At 47.9% G+C, this 14,936-nt stretch overlaps 1 protein-coding gene across 1 annotated transcript in view; it reads right to left on the reverse strand.

The window, feature by feature from the left end:
- Window positions 1-14,936, reverse strand: part of npc1l1 (NPC1-like 1) — an 81,507-nt gene that overhangs the window by 30,400 nt on the left and 36,171 nt on the right. Inside the window, exons 10-14 of the mRNA XM_072267263.1 lie at window positions 14,021-14,110; window positions 10,289-10,479; window positions 7,507-7,634; window positions 5,193-5,322; window positions 2,125-2,180 (exon numbers count right to left, since the gene is read on the reverse strand). Of these exons, the coding sequence (XP_072123364.1) occupies window positions 2,125-2,180; window positions 5,193-5,322; window positions 7,507-7,634; window positions 10,289-10,479; window positions 14,021-14,110 (595 nt within the window). The remainder of the gene's footprint in view (window positions 1-2,124; window positions 2,181-5,192; window positions 5,323-7,506; window positions 7,635-10,288; window positions 10,480-14,020; window positions 14,111-14,936) is intronic.

Genomic DNA, 14,936 nt, shown 5'->3' on the forward strand with positions numbered 1-14,936 from the left:
TTACGTTACCACGCCACGCTTAGGTGACCCCGCTAGGGTGGAATCTGGGAGAACGACTGCTCCGGTGGGAGACGCACTCTCTCGGGGGGGGTGTTTGCCTGCACCGTAACAGTGTGAAACTATGAATATTTAACATGGTCTGCCCCATTCAACAGGCAGTTGGGTTGATGTTCGGATACTTAGCAATCACAGGATTACGAGCTGGAACGGGAACATCGAGTGAGATGGGATTTTGGTTTTCTTCTTATCCACATGAGAAACCTTGTGCCTCTCATGCTTGTATCTAAGAGTTCTTCCATGAAGCTTGTCACCTTGTCACAGTGAAGAGGCTTCTGAGTTCTTGAGATCGGAAGAATCCCGGCGAAGAGCGATTCTGCCTGGTGTTTAGCTCCTGCTGGGGTCACCCGTGGCAGTAAGGTCAAGGGAGAGGATCCAGGCAAAGAGCAATCCAAACAAGACTACAATGCTGGAGCTGGCGGAAGGTGATCACATCACAGTGGCGGTGAAGACGGAGGAAGGCGACAGGAGTGAAGGGTCCCCGGTCGTCTTGTACTCCACGTCACTAAACCCTGACACTGATCTGTCAAGGACGGTGTAGCTGCTGCCCGCACATCAGCCACCCCACGTTGAACAGTGTCGAGCACAGGCAGTCGCCACTGAAATAATCTATCTATACATTTAAGAGTTACAATATTCCTGAGGCATCCCTTATGTTGAACAGAAAAGCTGAAGTTTCTTGAAATCTTGAAGTGTGTGTATCTGATCTGAGCGTGTGTGTCTGATCTGAGTGTGGGGGTTTGATCTGATTGTGTGGGTCTGATCGGAGTGTGTGGGTCTGATCTGAGTGTGTGGGTCTGATCTGAGTGTGTGTCTGATCTGAGTGTGTGTGTCTGATCTGAGTGTGTGTGTGTGTCTGATCTGATTGTGTGGGTCTGATCTGAGCGTGTGTGCCTGATCTGAGCGTGTGTGCCTGATCTGAGTGTGTGTGCCTGATCTGAGTGTGTGGGTCTGATCTCATTGTGGTGGTGGGTTGACACTGTTCAGTCTGAGTGGGTGTGATGATACACATTCTTTCTAGGGCTGAGGTATCTGCTGTATTCAAAATGACTCCTGATGAAGGCCCGAAACGTGGACTGTTTATTCTTCTCTGTAGATGCTACTTCACCTGCTGAATTATGTGTTCCTATTTATTTATTATTTAGAGATTCAGCGTGGAACTGGTCCTTCTGGCCCTTTGAGTCACAACACCCAGCAATCCCCCCTTTAATCCTAGCCTAATCATGGGGTTGACTAGGATTAAACTACCAATCGGTAGTTTTCCGGTACGTCTTTGGTCTGTACGATGAAACCGGAGCAGCCGGGGTAAAACCCGAGCACACACGGGAAGGAAGATGCAAACTTGCTGACAGAGGATGCTGGAACTGAACTCCGACGTCCAACGCTGGGAGCTTTGCTGGCATCGTGCTAACTGCTGAGCAACTGTGGCACCCACATTTCCTCCACCATTGTGTGTGTATGTGTCTGTGTGTGTGTGTGTGTGGGGGAGTTGTGTGTGTGTGTGCAGGGGTGGTGTCTGTGTGTGTGTGTGTGTGGGGGGGGGGTGTCTGTGTGTGTGTGGTGGTGTGTGTGTGTGTGTGTGTGGGGTGTGTGTGTGTGGGTGTGTGTGGTGGTGTGTGTGTGTGTGTGTGTGTGTGTGGGGTGTGGGTGTGTGTGTGGTGGTGTGTGTGTGTGTGGTATGTGTGTCTGTGTGGGGTGTGTGTGTGTGTGTGTGGGGTATGTGTGTCTGTGTGGGGGTGTGTCTGTGTGTGTGTGTGTGGGGTGTGTGTGTGTGTGTGTGGTATGTGTGTCTGTGTGGGGGTGTGTGTGTGTGTGTGGTATGTGTGTCTGTGTGGGGGTGTGCCTGTGTGTGTGGTGTGTGTGTGTGGGGTGTGTGTGTGTGTCTGTGTGTGTGGTGTGTGTGTGTGTGTGTGTGTGTGTGTGTGTGTGTCTGTGTGTGTGTCTGTGTTTCTCTGCATTTCCAACATCTGCAGAATCTCTTATGATTATTATCTACTGCACTCTGTGTGTGTGATTTACCGCAAGGACACAAAAGCATTCCCCCATGAGACTACCCTCCACACTTACCCAAAATTTCCCCTCCTTCACCTCTCCTCACAGCGTTCCCATAGGCTCCCAAACCCCTGAAAAATAAAACGTAACAAATAGAAGACAGAACTGAGAACTGTACAGCACAGGAACAGGCCCTTCAGCCCACAGTGTTGTGCTGCTCCCAAATAAATTAGTAATTAGATGGTCAATTAATCTCTTCTGCCTACACAAAAGTTCAAAGTATTTTTATTATCAAAGTACATATAAATTATGCTCCAATATCTTATGGTCTTTGGTCTCATAACTGTCAACACTTTAACAAAAAACCCTGTCATATTCAATTCCCAGGTTCAATTCCCGATGCTGGAGTTTGTACGTTCTCCCTGTGACTGCGGGGGTTTCCTCTGGGTGCTACAGTTTCCCCCCATGTTCCAAATCATATGGGTTAGTACTGATTAGAATGTTGTGGGCGTGCTATGTTGACATCAGAAATAAGGTTCTGGGCCTGTACTCACTGCAGTTTAGAAGAATGAAACCTATCGAATATTGAAAGGCCTGACTAGAGGTTGTAGAGAGGATGATTCCTATGGTGGGGGAGGAGTCTAGGAACAGAGGACACAAGGACGTCCCTTTAGAACAGAGATGAGGAGGAATTTCTTTAGCCAGAGGGTGGTGAATCTGTGGAATTCATTGCCACGGACATTGGGTATATTTAAAGTGGAGTTCGATAGGTTCTTGATTAGTCAGGGTGTCAAAGGTTACAGGAACAGGGCAGGAGAATGGGGTTGAAAGGGAACACGATGGTTTAATGGTGCAGCATATTTGATAGGCCGAATGGCCTAATTCTGTTCCTAACTCTTGCAGTCTTATGGCAACACCTTTGGGCTGCCTCCAGCACATCTGTCAACGTGAACCAGTCTGGCCATTCTCCTCCGACCTCGCTCTCACTGGATTTTTTTTTTGTCTTTTTGCACCACTCTCTGTAAAATCTAGGCACTGTTGTGGATGAAAATCCCAGGAGCTCAGCAGTTTCTGAGATACTCAAACCACCCCATCTGGCACCAACAATCATTCCATAGTCAAAGTCACTTAGATCACATTTCTGCCCCATTCTGATGTTTGGTCTGAACAACTGAACCTCTTGACCATGTCTGTATGCTTTTATGCATTGAGTTGCTGCCATGATTGGCTGATTAGATATTTGCATTAATGAGCAGGCGTACAGGTGTACCTAATAAAGAGGCCACTGAGTAAAATCGCAACATTTAAGAGTGTTTAAATAGGCACTTTAGTATACCGACTAGCGAAATTCTTAGCGCCAGCAATCAATACTGTGACAGTATGCATGACGAGTGAAAAACTTGCCTTGCGCGCTGTTCACTCAGATCATAAAGTCATAGAAAAGTACAGCACAGAAATAGGTCCTTTGGCCCATCTAGTCCGTGCCAAACCATTTAAGCTACCTACTCCCATCGACCTGCTCTAGGACTGTAGCCCCTACCATTCATGTACCTGTCCGGGTGCTGGAAATCCAGAATAACACACACAAAATGCTGGAGGAACTCAGCAGGTCAGGCAGCATCTATGGAAATTAATAAACAGTCGATATTTCGAGCTGAATTCCTTCTTCAGGACTTAGCGCATGTAAGTCGAGGGAAGGTGAAGTCATTATGTAGATATAGGTACCGAATGGCGTCTTATTACAGGAAAATCCTGGGGTAAAAGTTATCTTTGAGTCTTGAGGGGATGGGTCTTCAAGGGTAGAAAAAGGAGCACTTTTTTTGTGCAAGGGGAGAGATTTTCCCTTAGGCTTGGTCACGGGCAGTACCTGTGCTAAGAGTTGGAGAAGATAGGGACAGTTGTCCGGTGAAAATGATATCGTATCGGTTAAATAGGGGCCGTGGACAATTCTGATTTGATGGAGACAGACGTGAGAGCAGAGGAACATCTGGAGAAATTTCTGAAACGCCAGTTCACTGCCACTGTTACTGGGCGATCAAGAATCTTCCGGAGGATAGGCCCCAAAATCCCCGGCTTTGCCTGCTGCTGGCGACCAAGATTGAGGTCGAATCGTTCGGATAGCGATGGTGCTCGGTACTTGGTGTCGGAGGGCTGATCGGAGGCTCGAAGTTTTCGGATGACTCAGAGCCGGACTGTGGTCAGCATGGCAGGGAGAGTTTTCTTCCTTCTCCCGTCTGCATGAGATGTGGGACATTCGAGAGACTTTGAACTCTTTTACTGTGCCATGGACTGTTCTTCATCAAGTTATGGTATTGTTGCACTGTTGTACCTATATGTTATAATTATGTGGTTTTGTCAGTTTTTTCAGTCTTGGTTTGTCCTGTATTTTGTGATATCACACCGGAGGAATATTGTATCATTTCTTAATGCATGCATTACTAAATGACAGTAAAAGAGGACTGCGTGTCTTCATAATCTAATCTAATCTAAAAAAAGGTATGTCGAGAAAGTGAGAGTGAGTTGAGAGGGTGAGAGAAAGAGAGAGAGAAGGCTGCAGGGAAGGTTTTGGATTTGTGGTTCCCTCTGGCATTCTGCAGATCAGCCCGTTCAGTGCAGGAAGGGTCTCACCCCGAAACGTCAGCTATCTACTCTTTTCCATTGCTGCAGCCTGGCCTGCAGAGTTCCAGCATTTTGTATAAATTGCTTGGATTTCCAGCATCTGCAGATTTGCTCATGTTGAGGATAAATATTAGTTTGTTTTCTGTACTGCTATTTCATTAACCGCCATTTCTGCTTCTATAACTCCAACAAAGAGTGTTCGTGTATTTTACCACGGGTGCAGTGCCTCCCTTTGTTTCTGAATACATATGCAGATACCCTTGGCTGAGTCAGGGAAGAACACAGAATTAATCTTTAATATAATGTTCCTCACGTGATTGTGCTGGCTGCCTTGAAAACGTGGGCAGAGTTAATGGAAAGGAGGCTGAATCCCATAATGCTCTGAGCTGTGTGCAGACCAGTAGCATCATGGTTAGCAGAGACTTTGCAGGCCGAAGGGCCTGTCCCAGTGCTATACTGTCCTGCGTTGATTGTTCACGAGGCTGCAGACGCAGCCCAGCCCATGTTCGGTGAGGGTTACTTACCCCTTGGAGCACTCCAGCGTGGGGGTATCATTCAGAAAGTAGGGTAGGAACTTGTTAAACTTCCCAGTGGTTGGTCTGATGATGCCACTGAGGTTCGGCGGGAGGCATTTCTTCGCACAGAACAGTTTATCTGAAGACCAGAAAGCAGAAGCAAGAGTCACTTGGCAGCCCCATGTCACAGGGGAAAGCTGTACATGGCAGAGATCCCACCTCTCCCGGAAGTTCCGGGAGTCTCCCACATATTAATAGTGGCTCCCTGATGCCCGCAAATTATATACAATATCATGGAAATCAATTTTTTTGAGAGCGAGCGAGAGAGAGAGAGCGTGAGAGTGCGCCATGGCAGAGTGTTCCAAAAAAAAGAAAATATGAAACGTACGTCTCCCCAGACTACACTAAAGTGTACCCCTGCCTAATAGGGGTCAAAAATAATGACAGTGTTGCTCGCTGCACTGTTTGCAACAGTGACTTTTCTATTGCCCATGGTGGGTTAAGACTGTAAAAGACATGTTGAGGTGAGTTTAACAGGTGTCATTCGTTCATTAGCATAGCTAACGTTATTTAAACTAGCTGGCTAGCTGTTAAGGAGCTACTCTATTGCAGACATCCCACCTCTCCTGGAAGTTCCGGGAGTCTCCCGCAAATTGATAGTGCTACCTCCCTGAAATGAGTTTTTGCAGGGTGGGATGTCTGACATGGTTTTGTATGTATTTCCACGTACAGAACGGAAACAGGCCTGGAACATGGATTGCTCCACGTATGAAACTCGCATGGCCACAGGGAGAATGTGCAAACTCCACACGGGCAGTATTAGTGGTCAGGCTCGAACCTGGGTCTCTGGCAGGCTGAGGTAGCGGCACTTCCAGCTGTGTGGCTTTTAACGTGGTGGGTTCCCGTGTAACTAGCTTCTCACTTCGGTGATTACAATGCTATTCATTCTGCAGGTGGCAAATTAAAATGACTCCCTCACACTCCCACACTCCAGCCTCAGAGGAGATGCTACGGCCAAGAGAGCACACCGAGCGCCTCTACTCCCTCAGAAGGCTAAGGAAACTCAGTACCTCTCCGTTGACCCTCACCAACATTTACAGATGCACTACTGACAGCATCCTATCTCAAAGCATCACAGCTGGGCACGGTAACTGCTCTGCCCTCAAGGCAGACAGCTCTGGATACAGATCAGTCCCTCACAGAAAACCACCACCCAGATGAAGTAGGTACAGAGGAGATGTCAGGGTCAGTTTTTTTAAGCAGAGAGTGGTGAGTGCGTGGAAATGGGCTGCCGGCGACGGTGACGGTGGTGGAGGCTACAGGTAACCCATTTCTAAAGTACGTACATGTTTGGCACAACATCATGGGCCGAAAGGCCTGTATTGTGCTGTAGGTTTTCTATGTTTTCTACAAAAACCACATAGTCGCAGGAAGGAATGTACCAACTCCATATCGACTGCACTGGAATTGAACCCTGAACCCTGACCCCTGACCTGTAAGAGTGTTGATCTAATTGCCAGTATTTATGTATAACTGTGAAGTGAATTTTCCAGTAATTGTAACATAGCTGCTTCTGTAAGCTTCTTTGTTTTTCTGCAGCAGGTGTCATGTCTTTTGAACCTGGCTATTTCATAGTCTATTTGTTATCGTAAAATATACAAAATACTGGAGGAACTCTGCAGGCCAGGCAGCATCTATGGAGAGGAGAGGAGTAAACAGTCAACGTTCGGGCCGAGACCATTCATCAGGACTCGGCCTGAAACTTCCAACCGTATATTCGCCTCCGTAGAAGTTGCCTTGGACGGTCCCTAGCCCACCTGTGAAAGGACGGGGGGTTGGGCAACTCCATCCTGTGAAAACCCAGTGTTACAGAGAAGAAGCTCCAAAGACCTCAGCCCTGGGAGAGGAAGGATACAGCAGGAAGATGGACTACCCCAGAGACAACGGGAAAGACTGGTCCAAGGCAGAAGACTCTGGTGAGATACTGTTGGTGGCCTATGCCCCAGCAGGGGTGAGGGGGGGCTTCATAGATGCCCCCTGACCTGCCGAGTTCCTCCAGCATCTGTAGAATCTCTTGGGTTTACGTTTTCATGCAATGCTTTGTAATCTTTTGAGTCTGAGCTAGTTTTTATACAGAGCGACCGCAATGTCTTTGTTCTTTGTCATTTTCTTTGTTCATCCTTTGCTCTTGTAACACTCAAGAAATGGCAGAAAGCAACACGTTTCACGCCTCGTTCTTTACTTCTGAAGAACCCAAATCACCGGATCCAATGCCATGGGCATTGAGCAAAGAGACCTCACACGGGTGGGAAAGAGTGCATACCATTGGTAGCTGGGCAGAATTGGCCAGCATTGGGTCCAAGGATGAAGGTTCTACAGCAACGTGACATGGGGTTTAGCCAGTCAATAAAATCATCCACCCACGAGGAAGCAGGGATGGCCATATAGGACCTGAGGGGAGAGAGAGAGAGAGAGGGCTAGGGTGAGAAAAACAACACAAACTGTTCGGACACAAGAGAGTCTGCAGATGACGGAAATCCACAGCAACACACAAACAAAGTCTGGAGAAATTCAGCGGGTCAGGCAGCCTGTATGGAGAGGAATAACCAGTAATATTTTGGGCCAAGAACCAAGTTGTTCAATTTGGTCAACTCCAGAGAGGCTCAGTATCTTGGCAGATAGTCACAGCAACACAGAGCTGCTCAGTCCAAAGTCTCTGCGCAACCACAGAACATAGACCAGTACAGCACAATACAGGCCTTTCAGCCCACAATGTTGAGCTGACCCTTTAACCCACTCCAAGATCAAACTCTTCCCTCTCACATAACCCTCCATTTTTATTAGACCATAAGACCATGAGGCAAGGGTGCAGAATTAGCCAACTGAGTCAGCTATGTCATTCCATCAAGGCTGATTTATTATCCCTCTCAACCCCAGTCTCCTGCTTCTCCCTGTAACCTCTGACACCCTTACCAATCAAGGACCTATCAATCTCCGCCAATGACTTGCCCTCCACAGCCATCTCTGGCAATGGGTTCCACCAATTCACCACCCTCTTGTTGAAGAACTTCCTCCTCATCTCTGTTCTAAAGGGACGGAGTTGCTCTATTCTAAGGCTGTGCCCCCTGATCCTAGACACCCCCTCCGGGAAACATCCTCTCCACATCCATTCTACTTCGGCCTTTCAATATTTGATAGGTTTCAATGAGATCACCCTTCATTCATCTAAACTCCAGTGAGTACAGGCCCAGAACCATCAAATACTCCTCATATTTTAACCCTTTCGTTTCTAGGATGATTGTTGTGAATCTCCTCTGGAGCCTCTCCAATGCCAGCACATTATTCTTAAATCCAAGGAATTCTTTCATCCGTGTTACTTTCTAAGAGGGGGAGCAGGTGAGAGACTTACATGGTGCTGACCTATTTGTATTGTATTGGTTTATCATTGTCTCAAGTACCAAGGTGCAGGGAAAATCTTGACCGACAGATGTTATTCAAATGATACTCCCTCAATTCAACTGTCGTACACTGTAAAAATAATATTTTTTCCATTGAATCTGGTGAATTTATAGGGAGTGTGGCCAGAAAAGTCCTGGTAAGTTTCAAGATGGGCAGAAAACAGTTTGTCCATTACACACCGTGTTGTACGACGTGGGCGATCGTGGTCTTACACCTCCTTTGGTGGAAGCATAGCTCCACCCTGCCACACTGGAGAACAGTACCAGGTGAATTTAGAGGGGGCGCAGGCACTAGTGATGGCTGAGGTGTGCTTTGAGGGAAACCGAGCCCCGGTGGGTAGAAGAGAGTGCAGGAATCATCGGCGATGTATTAGGGTTCCCTAAGAGTTGGATGGTGAATTACCAATTCCACTATCAATGGAAGTATTTTTTTTAACGTGGTGGACTTTACACTGGACACACACACACACACACACACACACACACACACACACACGTGTGACTATCAGAGTCACAGAGCACTACAGCACAGAAACAGGCCCTTTGGCCCATCTAGTTCATGCCAACCTGAACTTCTGCCTAGTCTCATCGACCTGCGCCTGGACCATAGCTCTCCATACCCCTCCCATCCATGTAGCGGTCCGAATTTCTCTTCAATGTTACAACTGAGCCCACACCCACCAGTCCCACTGGCAGCTCATCCCACACTCACACCATTCCGAGTGAAAAAGCTCCCCTCGGATTCCCCTTAAACATTGCACCTTTCACCCGAAACCTATCACGTCTGATTGTAATGTCCCTGAGGAGAAAAGGCCTGCATGCATTCACCCTTATACCCTCATAACCTTGCAAACCCCTGTAAGACCTCTCATCAGATTCAGATTCTCACTCTGTAGCGCTCCACGGAATAAAGTCCCAACCTATTCAACCTTTCCCTCTAACTCGGGTCCTCGCGTCCTGGCAACATCCTCGTACATCTCCTTGGGGGCCACGAAACCATGACACTATTACAGCTCGGGGCACCGGAGTTTGGAGTTCAATTCTGAGGACTTTTCTGTGGATTTTTCTTCAGTTCCTCCAGTTTCCTCCCAGAGTCCAAATGTACCCGGTTAGTAGGTTAATTGGTCATTGTAAGTTGTCCCGTGGTCATACTAGGGTTAAATCAGGGGTTGCTGGGTGGTGCAGCTTGAAGGGCTGGAAGAGCCTATTCCGTGCTGTATCATAAATAAAATAAATAAATAAATAAAATCATTTTTTCTACACTCTTTCAAGCTTATCGATACCTTTTCTGTAGGTAGGCAATCAGAACTGCAAACAATACTCCAAATTTGGCCTCACCAACGTCTTGTACAACTGCAACATGGTTGCATGGTTTTGTGTGTGTGTGTGTGTGTGTATATGTGTGTTCGTGTGTGTGTGTATGTGTGTGTGTGTATGTGTATATGTGTGTGTGTATATATATGTGTGAGTGTATATGTGTATGTGTGTGTGTGTATATGTGTGTTCGTGTGTGTCTGTGTATATGTGTGTTTGTGTGTGTGTACATGTGTGTGTGTATGTGTATGTGTGTGTATGTATGTGTATGTGTGTGTGTATGTGTGTGTGTCTGTGTGAGTGACCTGTCTACGTTATTTCAATGACACTCACTCTTTGGAGAACTCCGTGGCGTACTGGATCTTCTGCGCCAGGGAGTTGTTGTCACATCCCACGCTGGCACAGACTCCGTTCATCCCAGCTCTGGTGGAGAAGTTGTAACCGGCAGTTGTGACGAAGTACACAGGGACACCCACTTCAAAATATTTGTTGAGGGCAGCAAAGTAATCCAACATGTATGAGTCCTGAGAGAAGTGAAGTTTAGATTGTAGGTCAGGCACGATGATAGCACATAGAACGTAATACAGTCCAGGCCTTTCGGCCCACAATGTTGTGCTGATCTTTCAACCTATTCTCATCCTTTCCTGCTACATAATCCTCCATTTTTTTATCCTCCACATGCCATCTAGATGTCCCTAATGTATCCACCTCTACCACCACCCCTGGCTCAGAACACCAGTATGCCTTGTGAGCTTCTCACATTCAGGACAGATGGAAGGCCGTGATCACCCGCTTCACGCGACGTGGCACATAACTGATGATGACGAGTACGCCCTGTGGGCACCGAGCTCTGCCCCTCCATTCAGTGAGACCAGTTTGATTCCCCACTCCCTTCCCAAATCAGCCAATTCCCTGAAAGTTCCCAAATCCATCAGTCCGAACAGAGACAGCCCTGGGAGGAGAGAACCTCTCAGTCAAAGCCATTCCAGTCATTACACAGACAGGCTCCTGGGTTCTAGATCTGCTGCATGAAGAACCAGCTTCCTGGTATCTCGCCCATCCATCCCTCATTCATCCCGGGGACGTCACCACTAATACTTCTGCAAACCTGTGGACTCACCTTCAAGGACTTTTCATCTCATGTTTATCATTATTGTTTGTGTATATTTTGTTTCTTTGTATTTACTGTGAATGCCTACAAGAAAATGAATCTCAACATTGTATATGGTGACATGTATGTTTGGGTGGTGTGGTGGGGATACATTTCTACCAAAGGAGGTGTGAGGTGCTCCTTCCCTCCGCTAGCCTGCAGGTCACCCTTGGGCAAGGTGTGGCACCTGCTTAGCCCCCGAACAGGGTCAGGTGAAGCCATGAGAGCAGGCGGTGGATGGTCGTATGAGCAGCCGGTGCACATCACAAGTCCTGGTTATGTGACCACTGACGCCAGGCAGACAATCTCTGAAGAGTATTGATAATGGCTGGGGTCACCTGTCTGGTAAAGACACTGCCCAGAAGAAGGCAATGGCAAACCACTTCTGTAGAAAAATTTGCCAAGCTGCGGAAAGACCATGATCGTTTATGTCATATTACATGGTACATCATGATCAGATGACAAATATGTACTTTGATAATAAAGTTAATTTCAACTTTTGATCGTAGGCCAAATTGGGCTCGATGGGCCCAATGGCCTCCTTTTGTACTCCCCTCTTCCCCATGGTGCTGTTCCGCAAGGAGCAGGCCACGCCTCCAGTCTGACTACTATGACCATCTCTGTGTCCGTTCGAGTCCCGCGGATCTTCACTGGTCCACAACCTTCACATTCGGACTCGCATCAACTCATCGATAACAACCAACACAACCCAAAGAGGTGCTGGGGGCAGCCCGCAAGTATGGCTACACATCCTAATGCCAATGTAGGATGCCCACAACGCTCGGCAGTAACAACACAGAGCACAGCAAGCAGCAAAGCCTTGATGATTCAGGTGCTTATCCAAATGCTTCCTAAATGTCATTCGCCTCTGCCTCCTATCTCCCACCCCCTTCAGTGTAATCCAGATTTCAACAGGAGGGAGGGGAGTTGGGGGTTCTTTGGGGTTCTTATGTTTAACTGTCGTTCATTCTTTGGGGCACTCCTCTGTTTTCGTGGATGTGTGCGAAGAACCTTTGAACCATCCTCTGGGTGTAAAAAATATCCCTCTCAGATCCCCTCTAAGCCTCCTTATATTCTTGTTTTAAGTACCCTCACACAGGGAAAATAAACTTTCTTACTACCTCAGATCTCCAACAGGACCACAACCTTGTCGTAGGGTTTGGAGGCTTGTGTGCCTCAATGACCCAGAGAGCTATGTTGGCTGGAGTCAGGGCTTTAAGTTGTGGCTCTTGGTAGGGTCACCCATGCTAAACAGGTCAAAGGGTAGAGACCAGTCTAAGAGTGGTCCACCCGTCCTCCACGTTTGGGGTTCAACCCAGGGCTAACAACGCTGACTGTTACGGAAACAGCAATGAAGAATCCTTCTACATCTGAGTGCGATGGTAATCCTGAGTTTCCACTCAGAACTTGCATCACTGACAGCAGTGAAACCCGAGCTACTGACACGATGAAGGAAGTCCTGAACACCACCAGAGATGGAGGACCTTCATTGCCGCCCTAAACACCAGCGGTGGAACAGGCAGTAGGATAGAGTACATGCGAGGACTGGGCCTCAAAACCACCAATTTGCCTAGAGGGAGTCGGGCTTCGGAGCAAGGACTGGGCCTTAAAGCAACGGTGTTGCCTAGCGGGAGTCAGGTATCGGGCCAAGGACCGGGCCTCAAAGCCATGGTGTCATCTGGAGAGGGTTGGGAGTCAGGGTGAGAACAAGGCCTCAAAGCCACGGATTCGCCTAGAGGGAGTCAGGCTTCAGGGTGGGGACTGGACCTCAAAGCCACCGATTCGCCTAGCGGGAGTCAGGTGTTGGGCCAAGGACCGGGCCTCAAAGCCATGGTGTCACCTAGAGAGAGCTGGGCGTCAGGGTGGGAACTGGGCCACAAAGCTACGGATTCGCCTAAAGGGAGTTGGGCTTCAGGACAAGGACTAGGCCTGAAAGCCATGGTACCACCTATTGGGCATCGGGGGCCAGTTGACAGATGATATCAGTGGGCTGGGAGGGTCTGGACTCTACATACGCATTTTCTGTGTCTTCATGTTTTTACCCATATTTTGTGGGTGGGTTTGTTGACTTGTACACATCAAACCGCGATGTCGCGAGGAGCGAGGAGGTGGATCTCGGGACTCTTATTACCTGCTTGTGATCTTGTGTGTGCTTACTGTGTGTGTCTTTGCACCTTGTCCCCACAGCAACACTGTCTCGTTTGGCCGTATTCATGAGTATTCATGTATGGTTAAATGACAATTAAACTTGAATTGAACTGAACTATTTCTGAGTGGATGTGCAGAAGATGTTTCCGATAGTGAGAGAGTCTCAGACCAGAGGGCACGGCCACAGAATAGAAGGACGTCCCTGTAGAACAGAGATGAGGAGGAATTTCTTTAACCAGAGGGCGGTGAATCTGTGGAATTCTTTGCCACAGATGGCTCAGAAGGCCAAGTCACTGGATATATTTAAAGCAGAAGATGATAAGTTCTTGATTAGTCAGGGTGTCAAAGGTTACAGGGGGAAGGCAGGAGAATGGTGTTGAGAGGGAAAATAAATCAGCCACGATGGAATGGTGGAGCAGACTAGATGGGCTGAATGGCCTAATTCTGCACCTATGTCTTCTGGTCTTACCGTATCAGCATGTCTTAAGGCAAAGGAGAGGAGGGAGAAAAGGGGAATATTGTGATATGGAGGAGGTTAAGTGACAGAGTGTATTTAAAACAGGTTGATAGGTTCTTGATTAGTCAGGGCATCAAAGGTTACAGGGAGAAGGCAGGAGAATAGTTTTCAGAGGAATAATAAATTCCACATGATGGAAGGGTAGAGCAGACTTGATGGGCCAAATTATGTTCCTGTCTATCTACCAGGAAACAGCCAGCCAGCTGGGGGAACGGTCCAGGCGGAGGGAGTGAGATGGCTGAACACTAACCGTTGGCAAAGCCAGTTCCTGGTCGAGGCCCACGCGGACATGTAACATCAAAAATATAGCAGCGCACAGCATGAAGAGGAACGTAATCATCTAGAAATAAAGAAAGATTTGTCAGTAAAGTTTGACACAGGGAGACCTACAATGGACAAGTGAGACCAGACGGACTGTGGGTAGAACATGGTGGCTGGGTGTGGGTGAGGGTGGGGGGGGTGCACGACAGCCTGCAGCATTGTGGACACATCACGGAAACCAGCCTCCCCTCCACAGACTCTGCCGGTACTTCCCGCAGCCTCAGTAAAACAGCCAGAGCAATCAAAGACCCCCACCCACCCCAAACATTCTCTCTTTTAGAACACAGGCTCTTCGGCCCACAACGTTGTGCCGACCTTTTAACCTACCAGGTCTGTGATCAATCTAACCCTTCTCTCCCGTAGCCCTCCATTTTTCTACTATCCATGTGCCTATCTAAGAGTCCCTTAAATGACCCCAATGTTCACACATCCACCACATCCTTCCTGTTAGGAGGTGACCGGAACTGAACACAATACACCAAGTGCGGTCTAACCAGAGTTTTATAGAGCCACAGCATTACCTCACGGCTCTTGAACTCAGTGCCCAGGCTAATGAAGGCCAACACACTCTACGCTTTCTAACCTCCCTATCAACTTGCGCTACAACTTGGAGGTATCTATGTACAAGGACCCAAACATGTAACTAGTAGAGTGGATAGGGGAGAACCAATGGATGTGGTATATTTGGATTTTCAGAAGGCTTTTGACAAGGTCCCACACAGGAGATTAGTGTGCAAACTTAAAGCACATGGTATTGGGGGTAAGGTATTGGTGTGGGTGGAGAGTTGGTTAGCAGACAGGAAGCAAAGAGTGGGAATAAACGGGACCTTTTCAGAATGGCAGGC

Source organism: Mobula birostris, chromosome 8 (genome assembly GCF_030028105.1).
Source record: "Mobula birostris isolate sMobBir1 chromosome 8, sMobBir1.hap1, whole genome shotgun sequence".
NCBI classification, from domain to species: Eukaryota; Metazoa; Chordata; class Chondrichthyes; order Myliobatiformes; family Myliobatidae; genus Mobula; species Mobula birostris.